Source organism: Notolabrus celidotus, chromosome 18 (assembly GCF_009762535.1).
Source record: "Notolabrus celidotus isolate fNotCel1 chromosome 18, fNotCel1.pri, whole genome shotgun sequence".
Lineage (NCBI taxonomy): Eukaryota > Metazoa > Chordata > Actinopteri > Labriformes > Labridae > Notolabrus > Notolabrus celidotus.
The window spans coordinates 18,441,923-18,463,932 of record NC_048289.1 but is presented as its reverse complement, the minus strand read 5'-3'; the positions used below and the strand labels follow the sequence as shown (position 1 = coordinate 18,463,932).

Here is a 22,010-nt window from a genome sequence, read left to right as displayed (position 1 = left end):
CCTGAATGTACAAAACCGGAACAGACTTTCCATTTCATAATTCAAACAGTTCTACTTTTAGTCAACCTGAATTCAGTTTTGTTATTCTTGATGCTTTCAGTGGATCTGCCCATTTGGAGATTTCAATCAAGCATCACAACCACCTTCAATTCTATCTTAAATTATAGTTTCTCTCTGTATTCCCTTCTGCTAAACACATACACTGACATTTCCTTTGACTAACTTGACCAGTCCACACTTGTTCAACTTACTTCATCCCCTTTGTACTCATTCAAACTACATTTTCAACTAGTGGTCGCTCCTGCTCTACCTGTTTTACATCAATGTCGTATCTCATAATACTCCTGAGATCCAATCATTTTATCGTAGTCTGCTCCTGTAACTTATTCCATTTGGTAAAAATTAACAACACTTCCTTAAATATGACAATCTCAAATGCTATCATCTAAATAAAATAGTCTCAAATCTATGCATCCTTTATCGCAGCTGCTGTACTCGACATAGATGCCTTCACTGTGTTCTGGACGGCAGCTGATGACGAAGACGAGGAGGTGCTGGACTTCTTCTCCATAGATTTGAACGAGGTTGAGGTTGTGGTAGTGGTAGTGGCCTTTTTCTGGATGGTCTGAGAGGTCTTCTTCCTCTTGACATGAAGAACCTCCATGGCGTCCATGTTGACGCCAGTATGAACCTCCTCGCTTGTCTCCACCTGCTCTGAAGTCTGCTGGTTTTGCTGTTGCTGCTCCATCTGCTGCTGATGATGCAGCTGAAAGAACAAAGTTGAGGAGTTTTGAAAAAAACCTACATAGCAGATTTTACATGAATCATTTATTCTTGGGGAATTCACGTTCCCTCACCATCATCATGTGCTGATAATTTGCAATAGCCTCGTCTGTGGTGACTCCCTCAGCAAATCCAAGCTCTGCAGCCCGGCGGGCGAGCTCGGCCTTGTGGGAGCCTGGAGGGGTCCAGCCCGCTCCTTTCATCCAGTTCAGATCTGACTTATAGTTCACCTGTAACAAAGGGGAGCAATCATAAGGTTGGTGCATTGATATCATAGGGCTCAAGCCTTTAAGGTGGGTTTTAACAGAAATACACCACCAGTCAAAAGTTTGGAAACACCTTCTCATTCAAGGTTTCTCATTTATTTTAAGTATTTTAAACACTGTAGAGTGTGGTGCTTAGTGACTTTGTAAAATGCCAATCTGTCATAAAGTTATTACCATAGAGCACAATGGCACCACATGCATGGACGATACTTTACATGCACTCTGACTTACATCACTCTGCAGCTTGTAGGCCTGCTTGGCGTGCTTCATATTGAGCTGTTCTGAGTCACAGGTGTAGTCGTGGAGTTTCTGGCGGTAGGTGAGGTCACTGGCCTGAGCTTGACTCTTCTTGGCGAGCAGGAACTCTGGCTGGTCTGCATGCATTTTGAAGTGGCCCTGATCCTCTTTAGACTGGCGTTTGTACTCCAGGTTGCTCTGGAGTTTGCTGGCTGCCAGAGAGTGCACCATTTTGGGGTCGTCCTCCACACAACGCAACCCCACCTGCTGACCCTTCTCCTTCAGATGAGACTCTTTGTAACGGAACTGTAAGAGTAAAAAAGGCAGTTCATTTCACAGTTTTGAAGTTTTAAGTTACTATTCCTTTACATTAAAAAAAATCAGGTACAATGTAGGGGAATGTTACTCATGCTTTAGGAATGTTTAGGGATGTTTCACAAAGACTAGAGGAACTAAAATCTAGCAACAAATTGAAGCATCGCTTGAACTCACGTCACTGGCAATTTCTCTGGAGGCCTTAGCGGTTTGGAAGGGAATAGCATCCAGCCTCAAGTCAAAGCCCGATGTCTTAACTTGCTCTCCAGAAGACTTGTAAACTTTCTTCATGGGATGAGATTTATGAAAATAAAGATGTCATAAAGTGGGCAATATGGGTATCATTTTCCACAAAAATTTAAAAACTGTTGCTTGTATTTGACATTGTGAGTTTTTGCCTTACATCACTGATCTGCTGGGCGTTAACCTTGGCTCTGACAAAGTCGGGATCATCTGGGTGTAAGGTGTATTTATGCATGTCGTCATTCCTCCCAGATTTGTACAGCCTCTATAGTGTGAATACACAAACAGGACATAAATTACAATTTTTGTAGAACAACAGAAGTTCCTTGAAACAGAATGAGGCTTTGAATCATTCCCTATGTATGTTTATCCCCCTTACCTCACTGCACTGCTGATAGCTTGTCTTGGCATGGACAATGTCAGGAGAATCAGCCACTGAGGTGAACCTCAGGCTGTCTGGTAGCTGACGATACTTCTTCTGCATAAAAGAAGACCACAAACACTTTAACAGTGGGAACACAGGTGGCTTAGATTTGCGTTGACAATGTCATGTTCAACCGGAAACACACTATGGGCATTATTTAGTGAAATTGTGTTTAAAAAATGTATGCAGCTCCTGTGAGGAACTTGGAAGTTCATGCTGATATGGTGACCCTGTTTGATTAAGTTATACCTCTTTTTTCTTTGTTCTTTTTCATGTCCTAAACACGTGTAAGAACAGTTTTCTGACAAAAAAAAGTCACCCTACTTCCTACTTCCTGAGACTGTTTGCTGTGGACAAAGTAAAAAGAGAGTTTTTTCTTCAGCATGCTATCAATCACCTGGTTTGACACCTAAACCCTCACAGTAGCTAAAGGCATTACAAATTTCAATATAGAAATTATCAGTCATGTCTTTCTATGATCTTGTTTACTTTCGAAGGTCATAGAAAGACATCAATGTTAATTTTAGTCTGTTTAATAACAAGCTAAAAACTCCCTACAGTAGCTTTAAAGTAATGCCAACAATGAGCAATGAACCTAATATTAATTATATCAGTACAAAAGCCCTGAGCAGACATTCATCCATACATTTTATTTTCCCCACTGTCTAGTGAAGACGATTTCTGGTTGTTTCCTCGAGATCTCAACATATTAATAATACAGGTTTTCTTATTATAACAGATGAATTCATCACACTATTTCAGGATATCAAAGTTTGTTTTCTTGTGATAATGGGATCATTTTCTGGCAATCTATAAAACAAAACAGCAGACTGGTGTCTGTGATAGGCCAGCCCATGACATGCCATGCTGCCATTACACTAATTAGGTAAGTCAAGGCGTTTTTTTCTGTGTTTGTTTGTGCTTTTGTAACTCTAGGGATACAAGTCATAATCATCTGACATTATTAACTCAAGATCACAAGGAAACAGAGTAGATGAAATTCATGGTTGCATGTCCACTACAGGGCTTGAATATTCAACTCCACTAAACACTTGTGGCTAAAATTAAGTATTTCTTTATGTTTGTTTTATGTATAAATAGAACATTTTCATGTGGAATTTAATGGAGCAATACAGTGATAATTATTAAGCATACACATAAATGATTCAATACAAAAATGAACAGAGAGTTTGAATATATATGTAATGAATATATATGTAATGTATGTGTATGAATTGTATGTGCTTTGGCAATAACTGAATTGAAAACTGAAATAATTGAATTGAGTAACAGAAACAGAAATTTTATGTAAATGCATTACCACTCAGGGCCTCCGTATTTCATAGATGAACAGGCTTTTTCTATTGTTGTTGTTTTTTTGTTACACAGCTTAAAACGATAGTAAAATATGTTGTTAAATGCAGGTCAGCAATGTCCATTGTTTGCAGGGAATTTAATAAAAACATAAAAATAATAGGTATATTTTATGGGCTTAGTGTTTTCCAGAATTAAATCGGCTTTTTTCATTTCATTTTATTCTTACAAGAAATACAACATAATGTTTTCTGTAGAATTTACCAAATAATGTTATTCCTGGTAGTTAAAGGCTTTAAAACAGCTCTACTGGGGGAAATGTGAGAGTTCAACTGAACCGATAGCTTCATATTGAAAAAGAATCAAATATCAAAATGTTTTGAAAGTAAGATATTTAGAGCCATGTCTGCTCCCAGGTCATACAAATATAATGCTTCAGATTTCAGATGTATTCTAATCAGCACTATTTACCACATACTGCATACTCACATCACTGATAAGTTCCCCAGCCTTCTTTGCTGACTCCAGCTGAGGAGCACCCACACCGTCCCAGGCCACACCCTTCATGTAGTTCAGGTCTGACTTGTAAAGTTTCTACACATAAGACAATAAAACACTATCAGCCAAGTTGAATCATTAGAGAAAAAAAAAAACCTAATTTCCTCTTCACCCTCACCCCTCACCTCGCTCTGCAGGTTGTACGCAGTTTTGGCCCACTTGACCTTCATGTCATCAGGCAGCACCGTGTATTCGTGTAGCTTCTTCCTGTAGTCCTGCTCACTGGCGAGGGCCTGGGCGTTCTTGGCAGTCACCAGGTGCATCATGTCATGGGTGAGGTGGTACTGCCCGCTGGTTGTCAGAGCATCCTTTCGATATTCTTGGTCGCTAGCCAGCCGGCCCGCCTGCAGGCAGTGCAGGAGAAGCGGATCGTCCATGACGCTTTTTGCGCCAATGTGCTTTCCTTTTTCCAGCACGTGGGTGTGTTTGTAGTTGTACTGCATGGGACACAACAGCAATTATATCATTTTTAAGTGGACATTTTTTTTAAATATACCTCTGGATTTTTTTATTTTTTTTAATCTAAGCAATTATTTTGTAGTCCAGCATTGTCTTACATCACTGGCGATGCCTGTGGAGGTCTTAGCAGCTTGGAAGGGGATGTCCTGCATGGAGAGCTTGTAGCCTTGTGCCCGCAGAGTATTCCAGGACTCTCTGTACCTTATCTGGAGACAATGATCACTAACTTTAAAATAACACACACTAAGAAAGAATGTGCATTATTGGTTTGTGCATGAATCCCTACCTCACTGAAGTTGGCTGCATTGATCTTTGCTTGTGTAATCTCTGGCCTCTCAGATGTGATAGTGTAGTTATGCTGGTCACTCACACCTTTCTCTTTGTACAAGCGCTAAGGGAGAGAGTGGGATAACATACATGACTTTTGTAAAGACTTTTGACTCAGTTAGATGTGCAGATAAAAAAACAACTCAATAGAATGTCAAGGCAGAGAATGTTAGAAAAGTTTTAAAACTTAAAGCTGATTTTCTCACTTCATTTGTGATCTGCCCGCTGAGTTTCGCGTGGATGATATCTGGAGAGTCAGCCACAGAGGTGTGCTTGAAGTTGTACGGCTGCTGACGGTACTTTTTCTGATACAGAAGAAAAAGCAGAGTAAGCCTCCTACAATTTTATATATCTTTTTCAGTTATTTTTTTCATTCAAAACAGTCAAAATGTAGCAAAATGAAAAGAGGTTGTCTCACATCGCTGATAAGGTCTGTAGCCCTCTTGGAGCCTTCGATCTGCAGAGCTCCGGTGCCGATCCAGGCTGCACCTCGCAGGTAATTCAAATCAGAGCGGTACACTTTCTGTAACACACACATATAAAAACATTTACTTTAAACATACAATTTTAAAAATATAACTTCCAAACATCCAGCTGAAGCAGTTGCTTGTCAACTTCTTCATTATAATGACAACAAGGTTGTTCATGAAATATTCTACATATATTCACAGAAGCTGTTGCTCATCTCACCTCGCTCTGCAGAGCGTATGCTCTCTTTGCCGCCTGCACCTTCATGTCATCAGGCAGTGTGGTGTACTGGTGCAGGGTGAGCCTGTAGTCCTGATCGCTGACCAGAGACTGAGCCTTTTTAGCGTGAGACACCTCCAGCATGTCCATGGAGAGGTTGAACTTAGAGAGCTGCTGTGCTGAGTCCTTCTTGTACTTAATCTGGAAATAGACCAAGGGAATAAAGCGTCTGACATATGATTTAGTATTATGTAGATATTTTGTTGTGTTCTTAAGGGTAACTCACATCACTCTGCAGCTTAGTGGCATGAACGGAGTGAGCAATGTTGATGTCATCCTGTAATCCTTTCAGACCGATCATCTTTCCTTTGCTCTTCTCAAACTGTTCTTTGTACTTTTGCTAAAATGACAAACAATTACATTTCCAGATGCTGTCATAAATTGGACGGATTAATGTCTTAAGACTAAAACCATCGTAGACTTACAAATGCACGTGATTAAGCTCTTGTAAAAAGCTTGGCACTTGTTTGAGAGTGCCAGAATATCTAAAATATTTCCTAATTTATAAAAAACTACATCTGCAGCTTTTAGGGAAATGTTTTTGATGATAAAGAAGTGTAAGGTGCATGCTCACATCACTCAGGATATCTGCAGATGCCTTGGCAGACTGGAAAGGAATGGCATCCAGACGCAGCTTGTAACCGCCGTCACGAACCTTAGTCCATGATTCCTTGTAACAGCTCTGAAAATGCACACAGCAGATTGAAAATCTCAGATCAACCTTGCACAACACACACAGGCAGCAGAGAGAACGGATCAATTAACAGCTTGTTGTCTGTCTTTGCTTACATCGCTGAGGTTCATGGCATTGATCTTAGCCTGAACTATCTCGGGAAGCTCCTCGTTGAGTGTGTAGTTGTGCTTCATGTTTTCACCTTTCTCCCTGTACAACCTCTGTGGAGACCAAAACAGTGCGTTACTGATACCTGATCATTTACAAGGGTCGTTCAAAACACCACATGTTTTTCATATTATAAGAGACCTGAGATACAGGAGTTAGACATGCTAAGTCTAGCAATAGGTGTTAAAAATCCATCAAATTCAATGCATCTTAGTCGCAAAAAACAAATGTTTAAGAGCAAAAGTGAGAAACTTACATCGATGGCCAGTTTGTTGCTGAGTTTGGCCTGAATCATCTCCGGTGTGTTTTCAACGCTGGTAAACCTCAGGGCACTCACATCCTGGCGATACTTTTTCTACAGAAGGAAACAAAACATGTCAAATACTTCACTGACATAGATAGATGAAACTAAAAACAAACTGGTGCACATGCATTTGATGAACAGAAGAGGGCATTAGGCTGCCAAACATCATACCAACTCATAAAGTACCAATAAAATGAGAAACAAGAGGAAACTGGTGGTTTGAAAAGTCCTGTATGGTAAAGATGTGTTAACACATGGAGAGATGATACTCAGTCTGTTTTCTATTTCTGCACCATCTGTTATTTCATGGTCTAATAATGGAAACCCTGACAGGAACAACCCTTTAAATAAAGACCCAGCTGCTTATGAGGGGGGTATGAATAGAGTCTGGTGTTGCCAGTCTGCACTAGATGTGTCACAGAAATACCTTACGCACTGCTTGCACACATTTAAAAAGAAAAAAAATCCCTAAAAGAGTCAGAAAGGAGGGTGTAAAAGTATCAGGAGTACAAAACCCTCAAAGTGACATGGAGGGGGAAATAGATGTAATTGAGGCTAATCCTGAGAAACTTTTTGAGATCTTGCCAAAAAATGTCAGCATTAACTTTCAGTTCCCCACCCTTGTTCCTTTAAGGGGATGCAAACAATTTTGCAACGGCTGATAACGTTTTCTTCTGTGATAGTATTGTTTGAAATGTGGCTGGGTTATCATTAATGTAGAAATTCAGCAGACTACACTGAAAAGTTTTCTCTGGTGGCAAACACAAGATTATTCAAACTGCCTGACCTCTTCTATTTCTGTATCTCCTGTTATTATGTCTAATAAGTCCATAGACAGATCAGATATCAAAGGTCAGAAGTTTACAGTTTAGGACCTCTAGTTCAGGTTTTCCAATTATACACACACTGATATTAGAATAGCCGGGCAACAAGAAGCTTATAGGAAACTGGACCCTTGGCATTAATGGAGGATGCTTAAAATCTTTCCCTTAACAGGGTTGAATGGCAAGACGACAAAATATTTAAACACCCTGAGTTTCCTAATCTACCTCACTGGGATTTAGTATTGCAGTAAGAAAAAAAAGGGAAAGGAAAAAGTGAGCCTTAATTAATGACTCCTAATCCCTTTTCTATGTGACAGCTTCAGTTGCTGTAATCAGTCTGGTCTCTTGTTATACCCGGATGAAGCCCACGTTCTTAACCCAGTTTCTGGAGAGTAGGAATGGTCGCTGCTCTTTAAATACATTCTGACCTCAGCCATAAACCGAGATACGTGCTTTCCAGATATATGTTACACAATCATGCTTATCACTTTCTCATGCTCTCTGTGCTCATTAAGCTGCAGAGTTCTGTTGTTATGAATAGTTGATCAAGTACTGCAAGATGAATGACTTAAATCGCATGAGACCTCAAGTGCATTTTCACAAGTCTTAACGGCATGGACTGAGACTGTTTTTCGAGTTAACCACTAATGTAAAGGCACTTCTGTTTCTAATGTTAATTGTTTATCTTCTGGTTTGAGCAATGCACTCTGGGTGATACATCACCTCGCTAACAAGCTCCCCAGCTTTCTTCGCCTGCTGGACATCCAGAGATTTTGAAGCCTCCCAGCCGACACCCTTCATCCAGTTCAGATCTGACCTGTATTGTTTCTAAAATATCACAGACACATATTTCAACTTCAGTTTTAGTTGTTGGTGTTTCTTTGTATAAAACAGGCTGTAAGTTTTTTGCTACTTACATCACTCTGCAGGTCATATGCCTTCTTAGCCCAGGTCACCTTCATGTCAGTTGGTATAGTAGTGTAGTCATGCAGGATGGTCCTGTAATTGGTCTCAGTTGCCAGGTCCTGAGCTTTCTTGGCATGGCTGATGTTCAGCATGTCCAGGTGAACACTGACAAGGAAATACATTTCATTCAAAAAATGTAATTGTACAATAACTAAAATTCATTGAACTGAAACTAGATCTCTTTGAGTTATTCTTTCTGAAACATTAGATGTTTTCATTAGGATATTTTAGAAGCAATAATACATAGTCTATGCATCATTAAATATGCAAGTGTAAATAACTTCAAAACTCTATTTTAGAGCTCCTAAACCTTCATCATGGTACATTCTGAGGGAAACATGGGTACTTATTTCGGCAGCGGTCTAAAATCATTGATCGAAGCACTTGTATAATTTAAAGATTCAGTGAAAAGGTGTTTTATCTTATCTGCTTTATATCTATAGATAGCTGTGTACAACCTGTGTCTACAGTGTGATATTATCAAGTATCTGATCAACACCACAAGCCTTACCTGTACTTGGTCTTAGTGTCCTCGTAGTCCTTCTTGTAGTTGCGGCCACTCTGTAGTTTGGTCGCCAGAGCCGAGTGAGCCATCTGAGAGTCATCACTGACTGACTTAATGCCAATCACTTTCCCTTTGTTTCTCTCATAGTTCTCCCTGTATTTGACCTGCCATGAGATTAGATAATTATGGTTAAGCCAAAAGACACTGTATCTGTATTTGATTGAATTATCAGATGATGCCGTCTTTTTTCTTCAGGTATGCACAAAAACTGTGAAAATTTAGCACAAATGATAAGATGAACTCACATCACTAGCCAGATCTCTTTTGGCTTTCGCGGTGAGAATAGAGAGAGAGTCCAAGCTCAGCTCAAAGCCCTTTTCCCTCTGCTTCTCTGCGTTGCTCTTGTACACTTTCTAGAATCATAAAGATGTAGAAACTGGTATTAACTTGCATTTAAACAAATATATAAAATATGTGACAACATAAGGTGCTTTAATCCCATTTTGAAGTTACACAGTTTTGAAGTTAAGTCAAGTCAAGTCAAACTTTATCTATATAGCACATTTTAAAACAACTGCAGTTGAAGTGCTGTACAAGCTTAAAAACATAATCAATAAAAACAAATAGTTAATTTTTTTTAAAAGAGTAGATATTTAAAAAACACAATAGAAAGTACAAGAAAAAGCCACAATAAATAAAAGCAAAATAAAAAGTTTGATGTCTTGCTCAACAGGTGTTAAAAGCCAATGCAAAGAGGTGCGTTTTAAGTAACGATTTAAAACTCTCGGTAGTCTGAGCGGTCCTGATATTAAGAGGCAGACTGTTCCAGAGTGTGGGAGCAGCCACCGCGAAAGCTCCTTCACCTCAAGTTTTTAGCCTTGCTCTTGGAACATCAAGAAGCACCTGGTGCGTTGACCTGAGTGCTCTGACTGGAGCATGCAGGTTCAAACACTCGCTCAGGTATGGTGGTGCCAACCCATGTTGAAGCATACCACTTGTTGCAAAGTTTTCTAAGAGAAAGTGAGGTTACGTCTACATTTTGGCTGTACATATACAAACCAAACCAACCGTGAATTACCTTTTGTACCAAATGTTGCATGGGCCTGAAGCCAATTCAACTTCTAAATGGGTGCATTATGTCATTTGGGATTTAGGTTGATTCATGGTAATCCAATGTTCATTTCTCTAATTTGTGAAACTAAATTGGTTACTTTCTGGGAACACAAAATTGTCAAAATTGTCTTTAATTGAAGAATTAAAGTTGTTTCCAAACATGATTTAGAGCCACTACTCTTTCTCTGAGAAAGGGTCATGTTGACCCAACAGTCAAGTCATACAGTCAGAGCCTGTATGTGTTACTTAATTGTGCATCAACATTAAAACTTCTAACTCAGCTCAGCCAAGTAAATGTTTACCAACTTCAATTCAAGTGAGTGGACGTGACTCTGAGAGGCATGGTTTCTAATTTGCTGTATCATTTGTTAAATCAAACATGGGTGGGGACTTAAAGGAGACTTATGGTAGTTTCAAAACTAGCAGACCAAACACTGTGCCCTGAGGAACACCAAATATGTAAATGTCTTACAGTAGTTACAGCAGATCATGACACACTCCTTTTTACCAACCTTATATCTACTGTTATAACTGAGACAATATGAATCATCATGAAGCTCTGGTTTGCATCAGAGTAACAAATGTAATGTTCTACCAAAAGGAAACAAACATCACTTACCCCACTGAGAAGGTCAGCGTTAGCCTTTGCTTGTCTGAACAGGGGTTCATCTTTTGTCATGGTGTACTGGTGAATTATCTGCTCTGTGTCAGCTTTGTATGCCAGCTGAAAACCACAATCAGAAAGACGCATGATACGAGAGTGCTTCTGAATCAAATGTACATGAATGCAGCTTTATAGTGAAGGTCTTACATCACTCTGCAGCTCCTGGCTCTTCTTGGCGTGTTTGATGGAGAGATCGTCTGCCACATGAGTGAACTTGATGCTGTCTGCCTTCTGACGATATTTAGTCTGTAAGGAAAAGAGGTAGATGAACACTACTCTCATACTACATAAAGGTTCATTTTCAAGCTGAATTAAGTTCACAAAAAGACACAATTTTTGCTCACATCACTAAGCAGATCTCCAGCTTTCTTGGCTTGGGTGATGTTCATACAGCCGTCACTGTCCCAGCCCACTCCTTTCATCCAGTTCAGATCTGAGCGATATTGGTTCTGAGGGGGGTCAAAAGAGACAAAACATGATAAGAATATTGAATAGCATTGGATGCTCCAATACCTTTTTAACTTCCCTGATCCCCATTAAGCTAACAGGATTCAAGTCTTGGTAAAATATGCATACAATTATTCATATACTGTATTGTTATACAACAGATTTATTCTTATAATCTGGTGTTCACATTTTAAAGGTCTGACTTGGTTACTGAAGGAATCTTCCCTTCAAAACAAGTGGAGAGCCGAGAAACAAACTAGCTAACCGCCCCGCTGACTTCCAATTTCCAATGTTTTCTTTCTTGTTATCTTAACACAAGTATAACACATTCTACTGAACAAAAACCTCTAACAACACAGTTTTTATAAATAGTTGTATAATGTGTGCTGCTAAAACACTATTGCTGACATTGCACTAGCTTTGGCTAGTGTTAAAACATATGCTAGCAGCACACTGTTACACATAAAATCAGCTCTTCTTTGGGACTCTTAAACAGTAGTAAATAGTTACAGGCACAATCCTTGATCTTGCTACATAGGGTACTGTTAAAGCAAGTTTTTTTGCTATCTTTATAGGGTTAGCATTTTGCTTCATGTCTCTTACCTCACTCTGCAGGGCATAAGCCTTCTTGGCCTGTTGGACTTTGATGTCATCAGGCATGACGGTGTAGTCGTGCAGTTTTGTGCGATACTCCAGGTCACTTGCGAGGGCCTGAGCCTTTTTGGCATGGTTCAGGTTGATCATATCATGAGGGAGACTGAACTGGCTCTGGTTCTCCTTGGAGCCCTTCTTGTACTCAATCTGATGGAGGCAATTTAAATAAAAGGGTATGAGTGTTAGAGTGTGCATTATGTACCTGAAAGTGTGCTGCTTGGATCAGACAAAGCTGCATTATTGTGGAAAAATGCCTGCATTTATTTCAGCTTACGTTACTGTTCATCTTGGCCACTTGTAGTGAGTGCAGAGTCTTTGAGTCGCTCATGTTGATCCCCACTGCCTTTTCTTTGTCCTTCATGTAGGTTTCTTTGTATTTAATCTGAAATACATGTCCATTTGATTTCATTATCATATTCGACTAAACCCATTATGTTATCTGTTCAGACAGTCTCCATGCAGTGGAGAAGAACATGTTTGCTTACATCACTGGCAAGGTCACGGGAAGCCTTCGCTGCTCTGACACTCAGGTTGTCTACACCAATGTCGCAGGCTTTAGACTTGGTTTTCTCCCACTCCTCTTTGTATTTGATCTAGTGGTAAATAAAATGGTAGAATTATCACTCAAAAATTAAATATGATTTTATTTGTTTGTGAATGAGCTCACAAATATCTTACATCACTGCACAAAGCAGCATTGGCTTTGGCCTTTTGGATCTGGGGCAGGTCCTGGGAAAGGGTGTACTGATGTTTGGTCTTCTCATAGTCTGCTTTGTAATTGAGCTAAAAGACACATGGAAAAATAATTCAACTTTACATTCAGCTCTTTAATAAGCTCATAAGTGCTGATAAAGCTGGTGTTGAATCAATGTTTTCTTTTTATTATTGATCCCTTGTGCTGAATTATTAGGCAAATACTTACATTGCTGACAAGGTTAGCGTTCTTCTTGGCTAAAATGATCTCAGGAGTGTCTGTCACTGGACTGTATTTGACCTGGTCAATGTGTTGCCTGTAGTTCTTCTGCAATCCAACAAATTCCCAACACAAACGTATCACATAACAGGAACACTTGTATGTTTCTTTTGGGTAATTTTAATGTAAATTACATTTCCTGGATACTACTGTACAGTAAAAACCGACACTTAAGGCTTAGGTTTGCCATTTGAGGACTCACATCTTTAAGAGGATCCAGTTTTCTCTGGCTTTTGTAGCCGGGTGTTTGGGTGGCTGGATAGTTATATTCACCCTGTTCCATTTCGACACCTTGTTTATAGGAAATCTGGAATTTAGGAGAAATCTGTGTCAGATATTTTTCTGGCACAACATTCATTTCTATTATACTTTCTGTTCTTTTTTTTCTGATCTAATAAACATTAGTAAAGGTCAGCACTTGCACTGATTATGATGAATGATATCATAAATATCTATCCTAAGTTCTGTAAGCAGAAAAGATAAGTAGGTAAAGGAGAATAACTAGCCAAAATTAAAAGTTTCAAGACAGTGCTTACATAAAAAAAAGCCTGCTAACAGAGCTAGTTTGGGACATATTTAATTTGCATGATGACATTCTGACACTGTAGTAAAACAGTTGAAAACAAGACTTACATCACTAGCCAGTTTTCTGGCCTTCATGGCGTGCATGGTCTTCTTATCGATTCCTGAGTCTTCATAGTGGCCTTTCATGTTACTATACTTCTCCCTGTACTTGTTCTTTAAGAAATATGTTAACATTAAGACAAATCATTATGAAGAAACAACATATCCACACATTTTCCAAGTTGTATATACGTAGAGCCAAATGTCTTATTATCTTAATGGTTTGTTGTACACAGGTATTGAAAAAAAAATGCATCACACTTACATCACTTGTGAACTGAGCAACTTTAGCAGCATTTTGAAACTGTGGCGTCTCACAGAAATTGATGCTGTGACCTTTGGTGTTCTCCAAGTCCTTCTTGTACTCCACCTGGACGAAAATATGTGAAAAATAACAGCAGCTGCTTTGTCACATTTTTCATCACAGTCCACCTTTTGTGTTGATGCACAGTCCGGGCTTAGGTCATGTGCTAAATTTAGAATTCCTGACACTAATCAGTCACCATCACTGACACTTTTCTATCATAACTCAAGACACACAGAGACCTTAAATCTGAAATATGTGTTGCTCAGCTTAAGAATGACAGCATGGTGCCATTTAACATGTCAGTGCCTTGAACATACGGGTACCACACAAGAGGGCTTTCGTCACCTTTCAACATTCATGCAAAATCAGAAATATGTAAGGACCCTTGTGGACACACCCCTGCGTTGGTGCTTTATAATGAGGCTCCTGTGTGAGGTGACTTTATTTTGACAGGGTGTCCAGTGGCCTTGGAGGGAAGCTGTAACCCCAGCGGACCGGTATCTCAGAGATGCCGAAAATGCAAGCTGGGTGGCTTCATGTCTGCTGGAAACTGACTCACTATGCCTGATATTTCAAGCACTAAACACACACACACACCTTAGCTGCATAATTTGTTGTTGAGTTTAGGGTAGATTAAAGGCCGCTTATGGTGCTAACTTTCTTTGAAATAGGAGAGGTAATGCGTTAAATTAAAGTGGACAAGCTCACCTCACTGACAAGCTTGTTGATCTTTCGGGCGTTCTTTAAAGCCAGATTGTCCTCGGATGTCAGACTATGGAAGTGAGAGGTGCCCTTCATCTTGCTTGAGTCCTTCCTGTATTTGAGCTGCAGAAGGATGAGGAATGGTTCAGTTCACACTTGAGGATAACATATTGTGTTTCTGTAGGTGCAGGAGATCATTCACACACACATGCCTACATACACGCAGTCTAATTTAGTCAGAGTGGAGTGTTTAGAGAATGACGACATGCAGACAGGGAGGCTCTCTCATTGTTGTCCCTCATCTGTTCTGCCCAGTGATGACATGACCAGATGATAAATGAAGTTGAGGGCCTTACACTCTCACACTCTATAATGTTGTGACAGCTTGAACAACATGATGACATGGGATGCCGGCTCCTGGAGTTCATACCGACTAACAAAAACTATTAAGTAAAACTTGAACTGGAGCCTAAAAACCATGGTATGACACAATGTTTCTGCATAAGAATTACAGTGAGAACTATTTTCATAACTTAACCCTTTGGACAAATTGACGAATTATACAACACAAATCAAAAATTATTTAGCCTAAACTTTTTCTGTTATATCACTAAGGGAAGAAGCTACAAATGCATGTCGAAAATATGCATGATTTGAATGGGTAATATAACAAATACACTGTATATAGCCTGTAAGAATTTAAGTAAATTATAAATACAATCTAGTATTTATGATGAGACCAAACAGGATTTTAAAAAGACAGTTGAGTCTATTATTGATCCAAGCAGAATTATTAACCCTATGTTACATATGTTACACCCCTGGAGTGGGAAGTGTCTTCAGTCCTAGAAATATCGAAAGTATACATTACAATACACAATACAGTATGTCCACTCTATCGCAAGCCATGCATGTCAGGGTTCATTTGTAACTGTTAGGCCGATACTCACATCACTTGCGTTTTCCTGAGCTTTCTTTGCAAGATAATACCCAGGAGTGATCATGGCAGGGAAGCTTCCTTTGCCTCGTTGTTGCTCATACTCCTCTGTGTAAGCAATCTACCAGGAGATAATGGCTTAACTCAATTCACTCGTAACTCAAGCAGTAAGAACAGTAAGAAAAACAAAGAATTTAAGATGAACATTATAAATCAAATAACAACATTCTTGGTCTATAGCTCAAATTATCAAAAGGTCCAATTCTTTTTTTTAAATAAAATCCACTGTCCACTCTTGATAAGACACAAATAAAGAGCTTTATTCATATAATCAAGATCTGACTTAAATTGAGCTTCTATATTTAGATCAATGAAACAAACCAAGTAAATTATTTACCTGACTGAAATTTCCTGCATTTTCTCTGGCATGAGTGGCCTCAGCCATGGCTGCCTCTGTGCTGGCTTTGCCCTTCATCTCCTGTTCATACATCTGACGATACTTAATCTAGAAGGACATAAAAAAGACATTTTCAACAGATGTCTTGGGGCAAGAGTGAGTACAGTTTTTAACTGTGTCTTACTTACAGCACTAGCCTGCTCACTGGCCTTCTTTGACATCATGTACCCGGGTGTAATATGTGCAGGGAAACTCCCTTTACCTCTCTGCTGCTCATACTCTTCTGTGTAGGCATACTTGAGGAGAAAAACATCAAGTTACGTTTAACAGAGTTATGCAAGAGAGTAGGCTTTGTAAAACCAGTCTTGTCATTGATATGTGGTCAAATAGATGACATAAATGATAATCAAATGTTAAGAAGTCAACATAAAAGACTTACATCACTGACAATTTGCCCCTGTTTCTTGGCCAGAAGCACCTCTGGAGGATCAACAAAGGTGGTGTACTTCGAAACTCTCTCCTCGTGTCCTTTTTTATACTCAAGCTAAAGAGAAAAAATACTTTTTAGAGACCCATCTATTCACCTAATGGCAGTGGCCGATGTGAGATATAAGGGTTTCTGTTTTGGTTATTTTATCCAGAAGAGGAAAATGAAGTTTTCTAACTTACATTACTGGCCAGAGTGTTCGCATTTTTAGCAGCCTGGTAACCTGGTGTGATCATGGCAGGAAAGCTGCCTTTTCCTGTTGACTCAAACTCCCCTGAGAACTTCACCTACCAACCAATGCAAACCAGGGAGTCAGATTAATCACACAGTTACCACATGATAAGTCTTTATAACATGAAATAAGCTTATTTTAAGGGTACGAGTAAAAATGTACTCACGTCACTGATGGTCTCCTGGTTCTGAGACATTGTGACCACCTTCTGGTTGGTCATTGTGCTTGAGCTCCATGTCTGCTGCTGTGAATACTCAGACTGGGACTGAAAGGCCTGTTTGGATAATGAAGACACACTTTACCTACTCACAAAAATGGTAAGATTGTACATTTCACACCTTTTGGACCTTCTCATTTGGTTTAATAGTTCTATCCAGTGTTGATATGTGGCAACAAGTAACGGACCAGAAATGAACACGAATGAAAGGGAGGAAAAAGGAAGAATTTTTGCTTTATATACTGATGATATGCAAAACTATACCTCATTTTTTTTAAATTAGAACCAAAATTTGGGCTTGAACTCCCTTTCACTGAATGTAATAGCCAGTTGCTCTTCTAGGAGCTCACCTGGCTGGCCATCTGATTGGCCAGGCGAGCCCTCTCCAGCTCCATGGACCTCATGTCTTGGTGGAAGGTGGACATAAAGCGTTCGCCATCTTCACGATACTTCAGCTATACAAACAGATGCACAAAGACGACATACAATAAGCCAAGGCCAACACACATTTTGCAAATGCCCACACCAGACTTGTGCTTACAGCATCCAATCTTGTTGTTGGATGCACTAAATAAAGCCACTCCCAGCTTAAACAGATATCACCCCGACTTCAGGCCACAGAGCAAAGCATCAGTCTATTCTTAAGTTGTCAACTTTAAACTTGACAACCTGAGCTGGATGTTAAACGATGAAGGTATAATATTAGCTTGTTGTTATAAATAAAAGGGGTGTTCCAATCAAGATGATGTAGACCTGCCAGGAAAGATCCAGACTGGGGCACTGAGTGATGAAACTCAAAGCTGTTTGTTAATAATCCTTAAGCTGTGAATACTGTATGTTCAAAACTAATTTTGGAATATAGCAATATTGCAAGGGAGAAGAGTAACTTCTCTTGAGTATCATGGCTGAAGGGTACAAAACCAAAGTCTGTTGCAAGAAGCAAACATAGCCAAAGGGATGTCAATTGCTTGTTTGTCAACTCTAGTTTTAAACTCTTGAGTTTGGTATCTTGGCCTTTAAGTCACCTGGTTATATAGAACCAAAATAATTTGTTGACAATACGGTAAAACACACTTACCATATTTACACAGCTGCCTTTTTCCTCTGCTTGGCTCAAATGTTATGTTGTACTACTGTGTTTTTAGATGTTGCTTGTATAGGGTATCTGACATTTTAATGTATTTCAGGCCCTTTTAATGAATTAATAATAATAATAATACTTTATTTATATAGCACTTTCCAACACAGGTAACAAAGTGCTTCACAGTGAGCAATAAAAACAAGAAGTGCAAAGCAAAATGGAGCGATAAAAATCAAAATGAAATAAAAACTAAGAAGCATGCAAGCTTATAAAACAGACCCTTAAAAACAGAGTTAAAATTAAATAAAATCACACAACAAAAGATTTTCTGTAAAAATGTGTCTTGAGTAACGACATAAAACAAGGGACTGATTCTGCAGGTCTGATCTCCTCTGGCAGGCTGTTCCAGAGTGTAGGAGCCCTGACTGAGAAAGACCTGTCCCCTTTGGTTTTCATTCGGGTCCTTGGAACAGCTAGCAGAGCACTCCACCAGAGGATCTCAGACAGGTTTGTAAGGGGGATAAAAGCTCAGAGATATAGAGAGGGGCGAGTCCAGCGCTTTAGTCAGTAAAATAATCTTAAAATCAATCCTAAAATCAACAGGCAGCCAGTGTAGATGAGCTAAAATGGGGGTGATGTGGGCAAATTTTTTAGTTCCTGTTAAAAGACAAGTTGCTGCATTTTGAACTAATTGGAGACAGTGGATTGATTTCTGACTAAGACATGAGTACAAGGAATTACAATAATCGAGACGAGAGGATATAAAAGCATGAATGAGTTTCTGTAGATCTTTAGCTGACATTAAGGACTTGACTTTAGATATATTTCTGAGCTGACAAAAACAAGACTGGACAATCACTAACTGATCAATAAATATGGGCTGTCTGCACATATTTCAGTGTAAAACAACATATTTGATAACCATTTGATAACTAGGACTGCAGCTAAGGCTAGCATTCAACCACTTGCTAGCTCAAATAACATGAGCAAAGAGTTCAAATCCTTGCTCCCATAATATTAGCTTGTTAATTCCTAGCTGACATCATGCAGCTAGGAATTCATGCCTTCTCTATTGTACTATATATCATTGTCCAGCAGAAATATCAATTTTCAGCTACTTCTTCTGAAAAAGACTTAAAAATAATAATTGAAAGTAAACTCAATAGGACAATATTTGGGAAATAAAATGGCTCGGAGCTTCATCTGGTTTCATATGATTTCATACAATCATAATTAATGAAGTTAAGGTGTTATAATAAATCATTACATGTTCAAACTTATATTCTCGTGTGGCGTGGTCCTTGCTAGTGAATTGTCAGTAAGTAGCGATGTGGCCTCCTGATGGCAGGTTTAAGGCACTCTGTATTGGCTTTACTTTTGAAACCAAGAAGCGATGTCCTACACTGATTTACAGTCTATGTCTTAACCAAACTATCAGTCCAAAATCATGGTAGCAATAGCATGAACCATTGCAACATCACTGTGAACAAGTAGAACCAGAAGCTAATGAGTACAAAAGCTCTGCATGTTAACCAGAGGGTGATTATTACTGACTTAGGGAAGACAGGGTTCAGGGTCACTCTGCATGATCTAAAGTCTGCCTTCAGATCAAATATCAACCAGTTAAGCCCAAAAACTCTCTCATGGGACACAGAAGTAGCTGATGAGCTTGCTACCCCACTGCAAATATAAGCGTAAGTGCATTGCATGAACTCGTAGACACAGACAGACAGCAGCAGGTGGTAGAGCAGAGGAGAGGAAGGGATGCAGGGCTGTTTTTCCTGACATATAATTTTAGCCCCCTGAAGCATAAAGTAGGCTAAGCTTAAGGGGGTTGTCTGGTCTCTGTCACGGTAACAGAAATAACCTGAGCCCCACTCTCCATTCCTCACTGCTACTGTCACCATGGACTCGCAGCAGACGTCTACATTATTTCTATCTTCCAACCATCAAAGAGGAATAAAAGCTTTTACAATTACTTTTATAATATGATGCATCCATTTAGGCTAAGATCTTGAATTTTATGACCACATGTATGTTTGAAAATTAGGACTGTTCATTTGGAGCTACATTTTGGGGTATCAAAATAAGGTACCTACTCAAAAATGTTGTACTTCTAAATACTAGTATCTGTACATTGATACAAATTGAGGTCTACAGTAATTCATTTGTAATACATGCATCACTGCTTTAAAAAATACACTTACAATGATTCAAAGTGACACAATGACCACTATGAATAACATCTCCACTGTAAGCCTATCATGACAAACCAATGATAAATGTTGGTGTTAGTCATGACAAAGACAGTGACTTATGTCAGCCTGTCAACTATGCACCTTGACTCAGATCAAGGCCAAAATATTTGGTTTCACGTTCCTGATGTTTTTCTTTTTTTGACATGTGACATCATCTTACCTCGCTGCTTGCCTTGCTTTGCTTCTTTGCGTTGATGTTGACGGGGGTCTCGTAGACACTGGTGAATGTGTTGTTTCTTGGATTGTGTCTGGAGGAAAGAGATGTAAAATTATCACAAATTTAGAACTCTAAGAAAATGTACAAATTAAAAAAAGGGGGGATACATTTTCAACCAAATTGCCCTCAGTGTCTTAGTATTATGATAACTATGGGTTGTCTCTGCTGTCTACTACTTACACGGAGCAGTATGGTCTCTTCTTGTGGCTCACAAAGTTATTAGCAGTGAGCACCATCTTACATACATCACAGTGAAAACATGCTTTGTGCCAGTTCTGGAAGAAAAGAAGAGACATCTTTTACTGTATGGACACATTTGAGCCTACATTTTCCCAATTACTCAGTTTATCTTGGGGTGAAAGAAAGTGTTTAAACCTTGTTCAAGTAATTTAAGGCAATCAAATTAGAGAATCAATCACAGCATCATGTTTCAATTGGAACAATCACAAAACAGCAACCATGAATAAGGTAGATTTTCATGCTGAAAACACGTTTCATTATATGGTATCACATCTTGTCATATTGTTGTGTATCGTATCCTATTGTATCCTATCATATCTTATTGTATGCTGAAAATGTAGGTTTTGTCTCTTTTCTAGGGTGAGTTTCTTGTAATAAAGGGTAACTGTTATTATAAAATGACTAATGAGGCTTTATATTTTTCCATTTTTTTATAAAAAAGTTTGGTAAATAGTTGATTAAAAAAATCTAATCTATTTGCACAGTACTTTTGAAAGTGTGAACCATATTTCAATCTGAATTCCGACCCTCTGTTGAGTTTAAAAGCTGAAAACTATTTGGAATAACTCTTTAAAACTAGAGCTTGACTCAAACGTTAGAAATAAACTGTCTCATGATCAGAATATTTACCTGGTCAATGCAGTTGATCTTCTCAGCTGGGTAGACCACAAACCCACACCTGGCGCAGGACTGCATGTTGAATGCTTGTCCCTCCACTTAAAACCTTCCAAAAAATATCAAAAGAAATTAACAAGTTTGAAATGTCAGCTGAAAACAAGACTCAGGTTAGTCAGGCAAAGAGGCTTCAGTTTAGCAACAGCACTGGCAGTGACTCCCACTCTGCCGTGATAGTGCGTCCTGGTGGAGGTAAACTTAGCTCTGTGACTGTGAACCGGCTTTTACTTGACACCATGTCCCATGATGGACCAACCCCCTTCGATGCAGCAGGTCTGTGGACTGGCTGAGTAAAGCTGTCTGTCTAGAGGAGGCAAGACACTGACAGAGTTCAGATGTCATGATGTATATGTAATGATCCAGAGTTGGACGGTTAGGTCAACTCTGTCACGTCATGACACTACAATATGAAGGTGTAATAGTTTTACTAAATCTCACTAAGCTCCATCATGCATGTAATGACACTGAAAGAAAAATACAGTGATTTGGATTTTAAGCAACTTCAACTTACTGTACGTTTAAAAAAATCAAGGAGTAGTTTACAGTAATTATTGTGGACATACATGAAGAACATATTAAACATATTGTCTTATTAGAACAATTCCTCCAGACTAAGAGAAAAATACAGTTCTGACCCTAAAAGAAGGTTCATTGTTCAGTCAGTCAGCTTTA

The 22,010-nt window shown here is 39.1% G+C and overlaps 1 protein-coding gene across 1 annotated transcript; it reads right to left on the bottom strand.

Moving 5' to 3' along the window:
- Window positions 1-464: 464 nt before the first annotated feature.
- On the bottom strand, window positions 465-21,457 carry nrap (nebulin-related anchoring protein). Its single transcript, XM_034708207.1, has 43 exons — window positions 21,294-21,457; window positions 20,604-20,698; window positions 20,367-20,454; window positions 17,218-17,322; window positions 16,817-16,924; window positions 16,601-16,705; window positions 16,371-16,475; window positions 16,120-16,227; window positions 15,932-16,039; window positions 15,548-15,655; window positions 14,604-14,720; window positions 13,854-13,958; window positions 13,598-13,702; window positions 13,167-13,271; window positions 12,914-13,012; window positions 12,670-12,774; window positions 12,477-12,584; window positions 12,266-12,373; window positions 11,941-12,138; window positions 11,235-11,339; window positions 11,038-11,136; window positions 10,846-10,950; window positions 9,419-9,526; window positions 9,120-9,277; window positions 8,560-8,713; window positions 8,366-8,470; window positions 6,771-6,869; window positions 6,463-6,567; window positions 6,248-6,355; window positions 5,900-6,013; window positions 5,617-5,814; window positions 5,345-5,449; window positions 5,133-5,231; window positions 4,886-4,990; window positions 4,698-4,805; window positions 4,266-4,577; window positions 4,072-4,176; window positions 2,224-2,322; window positions 2,005-2,109; window positions 1,779-1,886; window positions 1,281-1,592; window positions 858-1,013; window positions 465-766 (listed from the first exon to the last, which is right to left on the bottom strand). Exons 1-43 carry the CDS (start codon window positions 21,357-21,359, stop codon window positions 467-469), a joined length of 5,418 nt encoding a protein of 1,805 aa, XP_034564098.1. The 5' UTR covers window positions 21,360-21,457; the 3' UTR covers window positions 465-466.
- Between the last annotated feature and the right edge of the window lie 553 nt (window positions 21,458-22,010).

What these genes read in the sequence shown, in the direction of transcription:
- nrap (XM_034708207.1), bottom strand. Translation starts at nt 21,359, where the DNA reads ATGCAGTCCTGCGCCAGGTGTGGGTTTGTGGTCTACCCAGCTGAGAAG. An exon ending in AGGGGCAAATTGTCAGTGAT is followed by an intron (nt 16,228 to 16,370) that starts GTAAGTCTTTTA and finishes TTTCTCCTCAAG; the next exon opens with TATGCCTACACAGAAGAGTA. An exon ending in GCAACAAACTGGCCATCGAT is followed by an intron (nt 6,568 to 6,770) that starts GTAAGTTTCTCA and finishes TGGTCTCCACAG; the next exon opens with AGGTTGTACAGGGAGAAAGG.